The sequence below is a fragment of the Talpa europaea genome (assembly GCF_964194135.1).
Source record: "Talpa europaea genome assembly, chromosome: 1".
Taxonomy (NCBI): Eukaryota; Metazoa; Chordata; class Mammalia; order Eulipotyphla; family Talpidae; genus Talpa; species Talpa europaea.
In genome coordinates this window covers 104,721,364-104,738,583 of record NC_140073.1, presented here as the reverse complement: position 1 = coordinate 104,738,583, position 17,220 = coordinate 104,721,364, and the positions used below count along the sequence as shown (strand labels likewise).

Here is a 17,220-nt window from a genome sequence, read left to right as displayed (position 1 = left end):
TAAAAAACTTCTAGATTTCCCCCTCAGCTTTTAGCATATTCAAAACTCTAATGTTAAATGGAAGTTAGATCATCTGTAAAGGCATGCATTTTTACTTTTCACTGAATGTAATTTCTATTAAAATCTACACAAGAAAATTAGCAGCTAAATCATTTTTTTTTAAGTTAGGGTTGTCAGACTTGTCTGACCATGCTTTATATAACTCAGCGTAAGAGCAACTGTGCATGTTTTTCTTTACTGCCAATGGATGGGCAACGAATGTAACTGAGTAACATGCAGGCCAGTCAAAATTCATTTAGAAACTGATCATATTTATATATGCACAACTTGCTTGGGTAACCTGGGTAAAAGTGGTGGCACGAGCCTCTGGCTGGTTAAAAAACACCAGAGCTGCATTCTTGATGGCTCCAGCTTGATATTACCCCTGTGAGAAGTAAGAATGGTAAGTAGTGAAAGTCACCATGTTGCACTAGTCAATTTTCACTTTGAAAACTAATCATTCAAGTATGGCTTCAATGTTACTAAAATTCTAAAAGAAAAATCAATTATTCAAAATCACAAAGTATGAAAGGTATTACATTAAGTATAGTCAAATAGCAGAATTAAAGTATACAAGATTATCACTTAAATTTAAAATGATATACTCTAGAGGATCTACAGAAAGCTATGAAAGAATTACACACATTTGGAAAAATATCGAAGAAAATTTAGTTCAAACAATTAGAAAGTCTTTGGGTCTCCTCAGTTAGCCTGTCCTATGAAAAGGAATTCATTTAGGCATTTGAAAAAATTTTAAAGTATACCACATTATTTTTAAAATCATATAGAAAAGAATATCTATATGCCTCATACTACTTCATAACTATTCTACATGCAATATTTAATAGCACAAATTTATCCCACCAGTTAAGAAAAAAAATAACTAGAAGACAGAATACTAAACAGATATTTCAGGTGGAAGTATTTGGAATTTTTGGACTATTATTTCAATTCTCTTTTATCTAGCATAGAGTTACCAAAAGATTAAAATGTGTATATATATTATATATATATCCTTCTTAGACTACTCTCCTTATCCCTTATTAGTTTGTGACTTTATACTTAGGACCATATAAAGGTATCATTGAAAAATCACCAAATATTAAATTATAACATCCAGGAAATCACCATGGTGGTAAGGCATTGAAAGAACTGTATAATTAAAACAATAAAATAATTCAGTCCCCTTCCAACTGACAGGTCGATTCTCTGTCTTTGAAACAGATCAGTTTCAAAACACTGATTTCATGCATATTATTTTGGAGTATTGAGACAGAAAATAAATGAAAAAGCTTAATGATAACGAGAAACAGGAAAAAGTGTTTGGATTTTCCTACTATAAGCTCCATCTTCTTGGACACTCCTCTTATGTCAAACACAATAGTCTCAAGTGAGGCAAAATACATGGCTTTTTCTCATTAAAATTTGAGGATTTAAAATTTTTGAAAATTAACAAAATAACAGAACTCAATGTCAAATTAATCACATCTCAAAGGACACTCAAACCTAGCCAAAAGTTTAAACTGACTCATGGTTTCAATGTTCAACATTGATTTTTCATTATTCACTCAGTTAATGAGACACTGTAAAATTAAACATACATAAAAATAGACTTCCCTCACCTAAAGGGAAATGTTTGCTATTAGGCATTATGTCAAAATAATGAGGTTTTTAAATATATATATTAATTAAAATGTAATGATTCAATTCTGTTTTTTAGAAATCCACTTCAGGTTTTAGGACTAAACAATACTAGAAACTAGACCTGCCCAACTACGCTCATCTAAAATTTCATTAACCAGATTCTTAAGATATTGTTCAATTTTAAAATAATGATCATATTAGTATACATTTGAGTTCCACTAATTGCAGCAATTCTTTACCCCAGGTTATAAAGTCTTACAATTTTTCCATTGAATCTCATCACTAATTTTGTGAAACTAGTAACTCTGGTCTTGTTGCTTACACATTAATTCTAATACCTAGATTTAAACTTTTTGAATTTCATGTTTAATATCTACTTCTACGTAATCACTGAATTTGCAATACTACCTATCATAAATAAGAAAAAATTAAAAATAGCATATTCTTCAGTAATGTTATGGAATAAGTTAGAAATATTGACTGAAATACCTGATCCCAAATGACTGTGACTTAGCTGAACTACTTTAGTGCCTCAAACACTCCCAAGTAATTCATTTTCCTTAGAATAAGACAATGATACAGGCCTTAATCTTCCTTGTCCATTGATTTACATGACAGAAAAGGATGAATCTTTATTTCTGGTTGTTATTTTTATTTGTTTATGCCAGGTTTAATTTCTAGGAATCCTGTCTTTATATTTATAGTGAAATAAACTCTAAAGGATTGAATTCTTAGATCCCCAACTTTGCACTTATTAACCTATATATAAACCAAAAATGTACTCATTTATACTCATAGTCTTCTGGTAAATCAAAGAATACTTTAAACTACAAAAGCATTTACTGTAGTTGGTAAATTTAGAATTTTACATTCTATAATGTATTAAAACTTTTTAAAATAATTCTTCATCATTACTTTCTCTTCCTTAAAAAAATTTTTACTTCAGGAAATGCAAAACTATATATAAATATCAAGCCATAATCCCAATCAGACTTTGTCTGAATAAATGATTGTGTAAACTAAGTAAGATCACATTTTATAAGGTATTTCGTAACAGCCAAGAACGCAGCAAAATGAGAATTGGGACAACTCTGTCACCAGGTATTTCTGCAGAAGCTGAGGCATTCTGACAAATCTAAAATTATTTTTGAATATTTAGAAGGATTAATCACAATCTTAATAGTATTAAAATTCAAAAAAGAATATTTGAAAAATCGAATCAGCATATCATTTACCTATATTCTAATGTTTCATCAATTCATCTACCATCAATATTACCACAGAAAATGTATCTCCAAGGATATTTCCTATTTTCCACATAAAGGAAACAATTTAAAAATAGTCTGATAGTTTTAAAGCAACAAAAATGAATAAACCAAAATACCTTCTTATTTAAAAATTCCTACCTCTTTGCTTTCTTCCATATCTGACTCGCTGCTAAATTCTTCAGTATTTAAATTTTCAAAGTCAGATTCTCCAACAGCAATTGGTACAGTCACAGTGAGGCTGGGATTGTTTATAAATGACATGTAATCACTTTCATCCACAACATATTTTTCCACACTGCTGCCAATGCCACTGGTGGTCCCATTTCCATCTTTGAGATAATTGAGGTCCTTGCCTATTTCAATGGTGGTGTGGTTGGAAATACAGCTGTCTTTTTTGTTATTTAGATCTTCAAGAGGTTTAATTTCATCTAAAGCTTTCTGCTTTCTAACAAAGGCTTTCTGAATAAATTCACGTAATTTTCTTTTAACATAATCAATTCCTTTCTGCATCCTTCCCACAGCAATCTGGAGATTGTTCATTTCATTATCATCATCAGTGGCAGCAAGATTGTCAGAACTGAATGAACTCAAGAGCAAGGCCAAGAAGAGGTTCAGAACCTAAAATACAATGCAAAAATAAATCATTAAAACATTCTGTTGTTTCAATTGTGCTTGACTATAAATTTTCTAAAATTTTTCTTACTCCTCATTTTTTCCTAATAGATATTTTAGGTCATGGTAAACTACACAGAGGAGTGCATAAAATAAAATTCCTGACAATATGAAATGATTTTCTTTAAAATCATCACAAAATTACTGAAAGAACTGCAGCATGAAACCTCTATATTAAAATCACTTTTAAAAGATAAAACTTAGTTATGTAAAGAACTATATCTAAGTTATCTATATAACCATAGAGTGAAAAAGAAAAGTTCTATTTGGGATGTTATATAGTTTGTCCATGTTTCCTATTTTCTGGGACACTGATAATTTATTACAACCTTATTTCTCTAAATCAGAAAGGATTCTAATGTATTTAAATAGGATTTGATTTTTATGTACCTGTATCAACTTTTGCACCAAGATAAACTACCAAATTAGAAAAAAAATGTATTCTTAGATCAAAGTCCCAGTGTTGGGTTTATAAAATTTTGTCACTAGATTTATACAATGTTTGGAAATATAAAGAAGTGGTTATTGTGTGTAATAATGGTGTTAAAGATTGAGCTAAAGATTGTGGAGTCAAGTAGTACTGTCAGTGAGACCATTAATTAGTCAATAACTTGGGCCTCTGACAAGTGTGAATGAAAAGATGAGTGACTATAAGCCCATTATGTACATTCAAAAAAAGAGGCAATTTACTAGGGAATTCAGCACTGCCATATGAACAAGACTAAGTCACAGAATTTTTTTTAGGATTTGATGGACAATGTCAATGAGTTCCTTATTCAACATATAGAACAGAAGAAGGATAAGGGATATAGCAGGCCAAAGATAAAAAGTAAATAGTACAAAAGTAAAATCCTAGTAAAGATTTTAAGTATCATTTCAATGAAAAGGACAAGGACACTGTATTCCTGTGACATTCCTGTCTTTCCAATAACCTAATTCGGCTCAGGGGTCCTTCTCTAACCAGTTACAAATTAGCCTAACCAATGGTGGTAAGATGGTAAAAACAGGTAAAGTTCAATAAAGACTGCATAATTATGTGAGCCTATCAGACACATCTCTCAACTGTTACATGGTATTAGTACTAAAATTCCCTCCATTACTTCTGGAATTTACTGAAAGTGATTTTTTTTATTGTGATTTACGTTTTAACTTATTATCTGAATGGAAAGTAAATGAAAGGACAAACTAAATGCTAAATTTTTATTTTTACCCATAATAAATTGAATTTTCCATTAATAAAACTTGAATTCAAAAACTGAATTAAGAGAATACAATTCAATAAACTCATTCAGGGATTGAAACCCCAAATTTTGATTCACAGATGTTTGTGGACAGACTGCTAACTCATTGAGTGAAAGTGACTCTTTCACATGCTAATTACTCTTGGAATAAAAAAGTTATAATTTCCATTTTGAGTCCAAGATTAAAATATAATGTATATATCTAAACTTCATCCTGATTCCTATTTGTGAGACTACCAAACTACTTCTCCTATGTGCTAACGCCTCATGTTCAATTAAAGATAAGACCTATTACTTCTAGAAGTAGTAATCATCAAAAAGTTACGTTCTTTTTCTGCAGCACCTACCTTGAATCTATAAAAGGATCTCTGGCCATATTGTCAGGAAACCAAGAATGGCTCTTAAAAAATCTTGACCCAGGGAAGAAGAGTCTGTGGTTTCATCTCTATCCTGCCTGTGGACCAGTGATTACTCACACTGCCTGTGGTGGAGCACCATAAGGAAGTTCATGTTTGTAGAAAGGAGGTTATGCTAGCTTATCTTTGGGGGGGGGGCTTTTCTCTCTCTGAAAAGTATGAGAAGGAAGAATTGCAGGAAGCAGCACATCAAATTCACTCCAGCTAATTTACACTAACGTGATATGAATATATTTCCTTCAGAGTGGTAAATGTAACAGATAATATTATTACCTTAGCTACTCCAGGATATCTCAAAGGAAGTTTTTTTTTAAATGATAGTCAAAAAAGAAAGTTTAATTTTTTTCTTAAAATTATATTTTAAGATTATGCCAGTAGATAGAAATGATTATTTTACATACTAGATATTTTTGTGCAGATAGAGCAATCCAAGTTAATATTAAATGTCATCCATCAGTATAGATACTTCCTGAATTTTTTTTCAATTTGAGTCCTGTTAGAATGATGCTTTATTTCAGTAAACTAACAGATGATGTATGATATGTTGAGTGTTTTCCTTTTTAACTCTGCACTCTGCATTTTGCTGCTACTTAAATTTTACTAAAACACTATTGCTCATTGTCATGTTCCTGATAAAAAGACATCTGTAGTTCTGAACTGCCTACAGAAAAAAACCCCAGTTTTGCTATATATATTCAGTCTTTTCATAAATTAAACTTACATAGTTTGGTCCCAAATTGACTTTTACTACTCCCACAATGAAATCTCTGTGGCTGGCTGGCATGCTCATTCATTGTTGTCATGAAAGGATTCTGTTCTCTGCCTTTTCTTCTCTCTTCTAATGTGTTTTATATATATAATCAATTTTATAACATAAACTTATGAACTCTTCTTTGATTCTATTCTATATAATGCTATGACAGTCTCTTTTTGTTCTTTGCAATTTTGTACTTTTCTGAAAGGAAGCTGTATTAGGTTACGGTGGTGGTTTTAAAATGCATCTCCAAACTATTTGATACTACTCACTTTGAAAGCTATGACCTATTCTTTCTTCTTATATGTGACTAGCTCCTAAAGAATTAAATATGGTACAACTGAATGCATGTGACTTCAAGATTAGAACAACAAAAAAAAGGAGCTCTTTCTCTTTCTGTTTTTTCATCTCCCTGCTCAGGGAGAAGCCAGCTAAAGTCATAAAGTCATTCACAAACAACACAACATGGTGAGTTCTGTGTGAGGAACTGAGGTTTGTGCCAACAGCCAACCAAGATCTGGTGCCTCCAGCTATAGCCACGAGAGTGAGCCTTCCTGAGAGTTCATCTTCCAGTCCCAGCAAGGTAACTGGGGCCCCTGCCAACATCATCACAGCGGCCTTCTGACAGACTCTTTGCCAGGACCCACCAGCTTAGCTGTTCCCAAATATTTGACCCACAGAGACTATAGATGATAAATGTTTGTTATAAACCACCATTCATATTTCTGCACTGTACACTATTTATGTTTCTTAGTGCTTTAATAGGACAGAATTATCTAAACTAATACTGCTGAGTCTGAAATATGGGAAGAAATAGGATTAAGTAGTAATATTTTGCCTTCCTCCCCTCCCTCATTTCTTTCTTTGGGGCATTGGAAGTTATTTCATGTGAAAAGAAATTATGTCTATAAATTAAATACTTTAAAATATTGGTTATTATTGTCCTCATTCTAGTCACTGGATTGGGACAAAATGAAGTGACTCACTAGCATTATTTTTTATTTAAAGTAAATGAGTGTAATTCCTCTCACAAGTCTATTTTCTCTCTTGCTTAAACACTGGTACAATGTTCCTTACTTTGAGATGTTCTACCTTTCTTCATACCAAGTTAACTCATACCTCAATTAATATGGTATAGAAGATGCTGATTTATGATGATGTACACCTGAAAATCATTATATAATAATGTTACAGTGCAATGTTACTTCAATTAAAAAAAGAAATCATCATAAGTATTATTGAGTGAATGTGCCTTTAATGAGTTGAGATGGTCACTAATTTTTTAAAGTCACTTTGTAGAAAATCCAAATTTGAAATACTGTCAAATGTTAACAATTGTTAGTGCTTATATATAAAATGAATGAGCATTCTTAGTAACACTTTCATGCTTCACTACAGGAACTGAGAAATGAAAGCCAGAAAGGACCTCCCAATAGAAGAGTAAGAGGTAATTAGTGATGAAAAACAACATTCATTCAAAAGGTACTCTTAGAGCTTATATCATATGTTAATTACATCTCAATAAAGCAGAAAAAAATGCAAAAATTAATTAAAATGTTTAAAGAGTCTAATATTTCAATAGTCTGGACTTTATGTGGCTCCAGCAATTATGAATAATTGAGAATTGTTATGAACAAAACCAAATGCATAAATCATACCTCAGTTGAATATATTTTATTATAGTTACATAATTTTTTACTGAGAAGGAGGAACATATTTTTACTACTTACCACTAGGTTTCCAATCACCATGACCATCATGAAGACAGTAAGGCACATGGTTTGGCCAGCGACCTCCATGCAGTCCCACATGGTCTCTATCCACTCTCCACACAGCACACGGAACACGATCAGGAAGGAGTGGAAGAAGTCATGCATATGCCAGCGGGGGAGTTCACAATCATTGGAGATCTTGCAGACACATTCTTTGTAGCTCTTACCAAACAGCTGCATGCCGACTACGGCAAAAATGAAGACGATGATGGCCAACACCAAGGTGAGGTTACCCAGAGCCCCCACAGAATTGCCAATGATCTTTATCAGCATATTCAGAGTTGGCCAAGATTTTGCCAACTTGAAAACTCGGAGCTAGAAATAAAAGTAAGAAGGCTGTTACTGCTCTATCTTCTGAAAAATTTATTAATTTATTTACAGGGAAATCTACAACATTATTGTCTAAATGTAGGGTGATATATTATTTGTGTGTTAAACTATTATCTAGCAAATGTATCAGTTATTTGATACCATGGGGTACTTTTTATTTTGAAATCCTCTATATTGTATGCAAAATAACTGTATTATACAGTCTTTAACTGGAATATTAATAAAATATTTCAAAAATTTCAATAATCCTACCATAAACGTGAAATATATTTTTTGCTTTTCTGTATGGAACTGAGATATCTAAGATTAAGTAGCAGATAGTATTTCAGAGAATTAAGGGTCTCATTATTTAAAAGTCCAAAATGGATATATTTTTCAGTGTGCCTAAAATGTCATGTTGAAGTGTACAAACAGAATTTACACTTAAATTCTGAACAGACTTCCTCATAAAGTCTTGAATCCAATCACCATTAAAATAAGCTACCAAGGGCCTCCCTGGTGGTGCAGGGGTTAAGACCCAACTGATGAGGCTGTCCACAGCCACTTCAGCACAAGTTTGATCCCAGGCCAGGGAGCTGCCCACATAGCACAGCGGACATCTCTTGTCTCACCTGCCGCTCCCCTCAGCAGTGTATTTCAGTCAGTCTGCCTGTTCTGTTTCCCTACTCTGTCTCTGGTGAATCCTCTCACCCCCTCCCCCCCACACCTCTGGCCTGTACCCCAGTTCTTGTATGCATAAATAAATAAATCTTTAAAAAAATAAAATAAAATAAGTTACCAATAGAAACCTCTCCTTAGTAACTATATATACCTTTCATTGAAAATAAATGACAAAAGTTAGAATCAACTTGAGGTGATGGTACAATAAAATGTATCAAACTTTAATAAATATGTCAAGCAATATTTGCTTCTTAATTTTATAAGATTCATAAATTTATGAACTATAGAATACTTTCTTTAAAATTAGCAAAACATAGTATAGCAACTCTTTCAGACAGTAGATTTGGTGTATTTCTGATGTTGTTGAGCGAGCAGATATGCGGGGAACTCTGTTTTCCTTTCTTGTCCACTGTATCTTGTTCCAAGTTTTGGAGTCATGAGGCAAACCATACGATGAACAACACAATAATTTCTGAGGTTCTCATCAAAAGATGAGTCCATCCTAAGTTTCAGTAACTCCTAATGCATGGGTAATCAAATCCCAGATCATTGATAGATGAATATTTTATTGCTTGTGATTTAGGTTTATCTATTACCTCCTTTTTATCCCTTTCCATTAGCCCTGCCATTAAATTACTAGGAAGAGAAATACTGGCTTTTCATTTGAATATATTTTATGTGATGATGCTATGAAAAAGAAGAAACTACTGTCCTCTTGTGAGGCAATCTAGTTAGTTTTAGAAATGTATTCAAATAATATTATAACTACGGGAAATCTTAAAATTATCACCATATAAGAATGATGTCTAATTAAAAATATATTGGATGCTTCCAGTTAATTTACCAGTCGAAATGATCGGAGAACTGACAATCCTTCCACATTTGCCAAACCAAGTTCCATTAAACTAAGGCTCACGATGAAACCATCAAAAATATTCCATCCTTCTTGAAAATAATAATATGGATCCATAGCAATTATTTTGAGAAACATTTCTGCCGTAAAGATCCCAGTGAAGACCTAAATGAGAAATGTTTATTACATGAGTGACTATATTAAAAGCAAATAATTGTTGAGCAATTTAATTTACTTATAGCAAATCACAATTTAAAATTTGAATAAATAACATTGGTTTAGGTCCAGCAAATTAGTACCCACAGGTGATCTGTATTCAAATCAGTATTTGTTTACTATTTTTAAGGTTTACCAAGTGATAAAGAGTATAGGATTAAGATAATAAAATTAAGATACTTTTTTTTTTTGCTTGGTTTTGATATCAGAGCAATTTGGGTCTCACAGAATGTGTTGGGAATTATTTCCTTCTCTTCTAATTTTTGGAACAGTGGGTGAAAGATTGGTATCAATTCTCTAAATAGTTTGTAGAATTCAGTAAAGAATGCTTGATTACTAATTCAACTTATGTAGTTTTTTTTTTTTTACAGATTTTCAATTTCTTCTTGAGATAGTTTCAGTAGTTTGTTACTTTCTAGGAATTTTGCTTTTCATTATTGAGATAATATTGGTTTACAACACTGTATATGACTTAGGGGAACAGGTTCATACCTCCATAGATGTGTTATCACTCTACCCCATCATCAAAGCATGCATGCACAGTCCTTTACCACAGACCACGGTTTCATCTAGGTTATATACATTTTTTTGGCATACAATTGCTTATAATATTTCTTATATTTCATTTTAATTCTGTATGGTCTAGAGGTCATTTCTGTTGATTTTTTCAAAGAACCAACTTTCATGTTTGTTAATTTTCTCTAACATTTTCTTATTTTCTATTTCATTCATCTCTCTTCTATCCTTTATTCTTTTCTTTTCTTCTGTTAGCATTGGGTTTAGTTTCTTCTTTATTTTCTAGTTTCTTAAAGGGTAAAGCTAATTAAGTTTTTGAGATATTTTTTCCTCTACTACAGGCATTTACATCATACATTTGCCTCTACACTCCATAAATTTTCATTTGATGTGCTTTTATTTTCAATCATCTAAATGGACGTTAGTTACTTGAGGTAAAAATTGACTCTAAATGCCTAAGAAATATGTCAGAAGTTTGTTATCAAGACCAATGTCTTTTTTTTCCAGTGTCTTTCTTGATTTATAATCATCTTTCTACAGAATGAGTAATTTAAATATAATTCTAAATCGAACTGACCTAAAATCTTTGACTCTTTTGCACTGCTTCACTATATAGCAATGTATTTTTGTTACTAGGAAAAGGGATGGATGTCAAGGTATACACATGGCCAGGTAAATCATATTTAATTTGAAAGCTACATGTATAATTCACTAAAACAATCATGAATTCTTTCAATGGGAAGAGAACCCTCCATTAGCCTTACCAAGTTCCCAACAGACAACACACTGCTGAACTGCTCCGTCATGGGGTAGTGCTCCATGGCCATGAAGAGCGTATTTAAGACAATACAGATAGTAATCGCCAGGTCAACAAATGGGTCCATCACGACCAGGTTGACAATATGTTTCACCTTTAACCATGGCTTACAGCAGTCCCAAATCAAACACATATTAGCAAATTTATACCAGCAGGGTGGGCATTTCTGTCTGGATTCTTCAAGTTCTGGAAGAAAAAAGTTAAAATATCATGAAAACTGCTTAACTTTTATTAAGTAGCCCTTGATTTAAATTAAAAGTCATTTAAAAATCTAAATCTGTTAAAAGGAATTATGGCTTAATTTCATGTGGAGCAGGAAAAAAAAAATTATAGTGGTGACCTGTCATAGAAAGCATAAAAGAAAGGCTAGTAAACTTTCTAAATTTATCTTGGCTAAATAGTTCCTAAGATGTGGTGGCAATATTAAGCTGTCTGATCATTATGTTGAAGACTATAAGAAAGTGGTGGACAGGACTTGCATTAAGTATACTTAAAGCTCACCCAAGCTAAAGATTGAGATAGATGCTTACATATTATCAAAGATCTTTTCTCATGAGATATCCTAAAAGCCTATCAGTCATGCTGAAACTCAGCTTCTGGGCTAGATTTTGTTTTCAATTTTAGTAAGAGGGTCTTGTCAGTGTTATCAGTCAATCAAACATTCTCTAGTGAAACCTCATTGGATAGAGACTTATATATAAAACTTAACAAGATTTCTTTTCTCTACATTTCTTAATTTAACTAGAGGGCATAAAAGAAGAGGAAATGTGCACCCAAAGAAACAAAATGGAATTTATATACTACTGGTGAAATATGATAGAAAGTATGTAGAACTTATAAATTTTCATGTTATACATTTATGTTAATGTTTAAAAATGCATAACTATATATTTATATGTACACCAAACCTATGATGTGAAATTTCATATTAAAGTACATTTATTTTAGAAAAAAGTACAATGATATCAAGAATCATTTCAACTAAATAACAGGAAAGCAAAGACAATGTATAGATTAAAAAGGGGATATGGAAAATACTGAAACTTGATAAATATTGACAAAGTATTATGGGAAATAGGGAAGCAAAAAATTATCTATCATTTTCTTTTGGGAAGATTATTTCTTTTTTTTTTTTTTAAAGATTTATTTATTTATTTATACAAGCACTGGGTACAGTCAGAAGCGCGGGAGGGTGAGAGAATTCACCAGAGCCAGAGCGGGGAGCAGAGCAGGCAGAAGGACTGAAGTACACTGCTGAGGGGAGCAGCGGGCGGCAGGAGAGGTCTGCGCGCCATGTGGGATCCTCCTCTGGTGGCCGAGGAGCAGCCGGGGATCAAACCGGCGCTGCAGAGGCTGCGGGCAGCTTCACAACCCAGCGCTCAACCGCTGCGCCACCAGGGAGGCCCGGAAGATTATTTCTTAATTGACTTTTGAGTGGGAAAAGGATGCAGGACTTGTTTTCTGCTAGTATCATTGCTGTTCACTCTTATTCCCTGCTCTGTCAAATAGAAACTACCACATTAAAAATAGGCAGAAAGATTCTTTTTCATTCATGGCCTAATGGACTCTGGTCAGTCACTTTGGTGGCAACTAGAAAAATCTCTTTATGCTTATTAAGATGAAAAAAGTAATTCATCCTTTAAATGTTATCCACCATATAGTACTGTACTGTTTTAATTTATAAACCAGAGACATTCTGCTGGGGAAGAGGAGGGTAAAAGATCAAAACAATGGTGGGAAGAATACAAGGGACTATGGTGATGGAACATGGGTGAATTTGTGTTGGGAATTCCAATGGGACTATAGCTGAGAGGAGAAAGCATACATTGTACAAGAACAATGTAAAATATATATAAAATTAAAAACATACATATTTTTGTGTTAAAAAAATCTCTTTATGCTTAGTACAGTTTACTGTGAACTAAACTGTGTAAGGGAGGAACCAACATTTTTAATGAACAAACACAACAATAGGTAATGATTTCCTGACCTGTTGATAAACATTCCCCTCTAGCTAATGCTATAAAGTTTACTACTTCCCTTAAGTAAATGAGTTTCCTGCTTATTTTTTTTACAGAATTCCATTAGAAGTAGATTCCTTAGGTATCTCTTCAGAAATTGACATTTTTCAAGCAGACATATCAATTTCTCCTAATATGCAAGTTTGTAAACAAAACATAATATTCGAATTGTAAATTAGAAGAAAATATAAATATAATTACTATGCCCTAGCTATTTTGTGAACACTTTGAAGACTCAAAGAACCTCATGTTTACACTGAAGATAAAATATAACTTACAGTGAATAAGAAAAGTTAAATGACAAAAACTTCATTTGCCTGCATATAATTCAAATAAGTATTTTTTTAAATGGTACATATCATTTAGTAGATAAAGAGAAGCAAACAGGAATTGTGGAGGAAAAAAATCAGAGAAAATTTAAAAGGGAAGTTCAGCCAGTGTTGCTCATCTTGACACCAGGAAAAAGTGGAACAACGGTTCTTAAGTTGTAGAATAAAATCACTGAATTATTCATGCCAGGGAGAGAGAGAGAAAAAGAGAGAGAGAATCTCACACTTTGAAATAAAATAAAGCAGTCAGAAGAAAACCACAGTCATTTCTCCATTTCCTATGTGGATATTCACACTGACAATCATTTATAGTCCAGTTTAGTTCTCTTGCCAACTCTGATCAATTCCTCAGTTACTTCTAATCACCCTTCCTTTATGTTTCCCAAGCACATGACCAGGAAACATTTCTATAAAGTTTCTGCAATTAAAAATTCAAAGAATTCTTTTTGACACCTTGTCACCTCCCATTTCATTAATCATTAAGTAGGAGGTTATTCATTATGCTGGACAATAGAGACTTGACTGTATTTCAAAAGAAGGAAAATGAAAATTACTGGTCGGATCAAAAATCCTCAAAAAAGGGAAGGTGAACCAAATCATGATTAAACTCAGAAGGAAAGATCCCCCCAAAACAGACTATATCAACCTAAGAAACTCCATTATCAGGAATGAAAGATGGATTTTATTAAAGACAGCTTTAGCATGGATGTGGATGTTGTGTGTTGTTAACAACCAATCTTGACCAGTGCCACATTCCAAGAGTTTATACAGAACTGAGTAAAGAAAAGTAAATTTTTCAATCTATATAATTAATGAAAAAAAAAGAAAACATAGCCTTTGTCCCTCAGAAAAATTCAAAGGCAAAGCTCTGCAGAAACTCCATTCCACCATTATCAGAAATGAAAGATGGATTTTATTAAAGACAGCTCTAGACACTTTTATCCTAAGCAACTCTATGACCCAAACCTGCACGAAGAGCTATGTGGGTACATTCATGTTGAATTAGGTATTATAATTAGTGGATAAGTCCAATCTTGTGCTGGGTGAATGTTTTTAAGTATTTCTTACGTCAGCTCAAATGTAATGCTATCAGAAGTGCAAAGGAGGACTGTTGATTTAGACTTACCCTGTCTCCTTCTCTACTTCTTGCTTTAAGGAGCAGACATGCTGCTGACATCGGTAGCAGAACCACTGGCAGCTTCCTCTCAGTGGTTTTGCTATGGCAAGGAGCAGAAGACCAGAGAATCTTCAAAAGATTTACCTGGAGGGACAGGGAGGAGCAAGCTACTGGCAGCTGGGGGGGGGAAGGGAGTGCAAGCTAACGCAGGCGAGGTTGGGGAAGAACGTACTGAGTTTAATATTCCATAGAAATCAGTGAAAAGATTTCTGATACTGTATTAGGATATTACAAAAATTGGGTCTTGTAATCCTGACATGGCTGTGATATGTATGGTAATCTCCACTGTGAGTTTTTTTCTGACTGTGACTTTCAAGTTTTTGGGTCTGGTATTAATATCATGGGATCCTTGCATTCAGACTGGAAAAAACTTCTTCCAAGAATCTGTCCCATATCAAGAGAAACTATAGCTAACAATAAGAAAGGCTTGTGTGTATGTTCTCTCTCTCAATTTCCATCTTTCTGTTTTCCTTTGACACATATACAAACACGCATGCGCGTGCACACACACACACACACACACACAACCACCTGGAAGGGGATGGAAGGTGGGGCTGGTTATTAGAGAGAGGGGGAAGAGTAAAGGAAGGCAAGGAAGCACAGCATATATTTTATATAAAAGTATTTTCCAAGTAGTTGAAGTTGATATTGATGTCTGAATTCACTTTACACAACGGAAAGCCACAAACATATGAACTAACAAAAATAACAATTATAAAACAACTAATGATGATTATTGATTGCCCTCTATATGCTTGGTACCTGAGTGCTTTATATATGATGACTCATTTAATTGTTATAACAACCTTATGCATACACATCATTATCTGCATTTTGTCAATGAGGAAACTGAAGTTTAGAGTCATAAACTTAACACGTAGAAAAGGCAAGAATTTTTCACAGATCAAGCCATTCCCAAAGTCTTTAGTTTGGCATTATAAAATGCAGACTTCCAAATGATATGTTAATGACCCAGTTATAATCTGCAACTAAAGAGAAAACTGATATATTTTAGTACTCTGGTCAGAGAGACGCAAGAATAAAACTTTAAAATTTGAAAACTTTGTTTCAAAGCAGTTAATGTCAAACCCTAATTCACATTTTTCACTTCTATTTCTGGTTAATTAAAAGGATGTTATACCTTAAGAAGTTAATGCCAGCTAATACAATTCAAATAGTTAACCACATTATAGTAATAAGCATTTAGCATTACATACCTTTCCATGCCATGCACATAAAATTTTTCAGTAGTTTGGAATCTGATCTACAAAAATAGTTTTATAAGTATACTTTGTACTTGCAGTAGCTTCATGGAGGCTAAAAGTAAAAACCATGTGTTGTGCATGAATTTTACTGTTAGTAATAGATACAATGATACAATATCATCAGAAAAAAACTTTCAAGCTCATGGAAGTTTTGTTTTTGTTTTGTTTTTCCCCCCATTATTACCAAAGCACCACCAAGTACTCTGCTGTAGGACTTTTGACATACCTTCCATTGTGTTGGTCAAAATACTGGCAACACTCATTGCTCTTTGCCTTGCTGTAGGGTCTTCCAATAAATCCATGGAAACATGGTAAGAACTGGATCTTCTCTTTCTTAATTCTGTTTCAGTGGTTGTGCCCTAAAGTAAAATTTCAGATAAAACAACCCTTATTCTTGAGTAGAGCAAAACCTAATAATAGATGCTACTTAACTAACTGTTCATTATGCTATTTCAGATGAAAGCAGCTCATTAATAAGACACTGTTGGAATCATCATTCTTGGGAAGTGTTTGAAAGCTTATTGGATTCTCAGCTTTCGGAGATGTCTGGGTTTACAATTAAGATGGACTTCTAATTCCTCCATCTTAGAACTTGAGAATGGAGGAACTATGCATACTATTGAATAGATAACCTTTCGGCATTTCAGTTAATTCTTCCTAGGATTTCAGACAAAAATATATTGCTCTTTGAGTTACTCTCAGTTGACTTATTAGATCTTTATAGACATATATTTTCATGGTTTAATGTATGAAAAAATTTTTTCATGCACCAATAATAGTTTTCCTAAACTGGAATTCCACTTGCAAAATGCTTTTGTTCATTATACACAGATAACATTTTCCAACAATAATAACAATAATCATAGAACTGAGCCATAACACTGTCTTACATTTATTTAACAACTTCATCCAAAAACCAACTCATCTTTGCCATTAAAATTCTAATTTAAGGCAATGCACCAATTTGGAGTATTTGATTTTTAACAATACAATGATTTGATACTCTTCCATTCTAAAGTAAATTCACCGGGATTTCACATGGGTAGAAATTTACATCAGGAAATCAAACAATGAAGTTGATTATTGCAAGGGAAAAAAAAAGGAAAAAAACTCAAGTATTTCAAAAGCAGATCTGAGTGCTGATAATAAGAAGTCACTTTGAGTTCTTTGAGGATTTTGCCTATTTCTAAAATAGCAACATGAGTCCTATTCATCTAGTTTCACCTTATT

At 33.0% G+C, this 17,220-nt stretch overlaps 1 protein-coding gene across 11 annotated transcripts in view; it reads right to left on the bottom strand.

The window, feature by feature from the left end:
* LOC311168334 (sodium channel protein type 2 subunit alpha) overlaps positions 1-17,220 on the bottom strand; it is a gene marked incomplete at both ends in the record, with an annotated part of 67,780 nt that overhangs the window by 25,124 nt on the left and 25,436 nt on the right. For all 11 annotated transcript variants that reach the window (XM_084229725.1, XM_084229728.1, XM_084229731.1 and 8 more), the window contains 5 exons: positions 3,090-3,569; positions 7,765-8,121; positions 9,641-9,814; positions 11,146-11,384; positions 16,217-16,349. In XM_084229725.1, the coding sequence (XP_084085851.1) occupies positions 3,090-3,569; positions 7,765-8,121; positions 9,641-9,814; positions 11,146-11,384; positions 16,217-16,349 (1,383 nt within the window). The remainder of the gene's footprint in view (positions 1-3,089; positions 3,570-7,764; positions 8,122-9,640; positions 9,815-11,145; positions 11,385-16,216; positions 16,350-17,220) is intronic.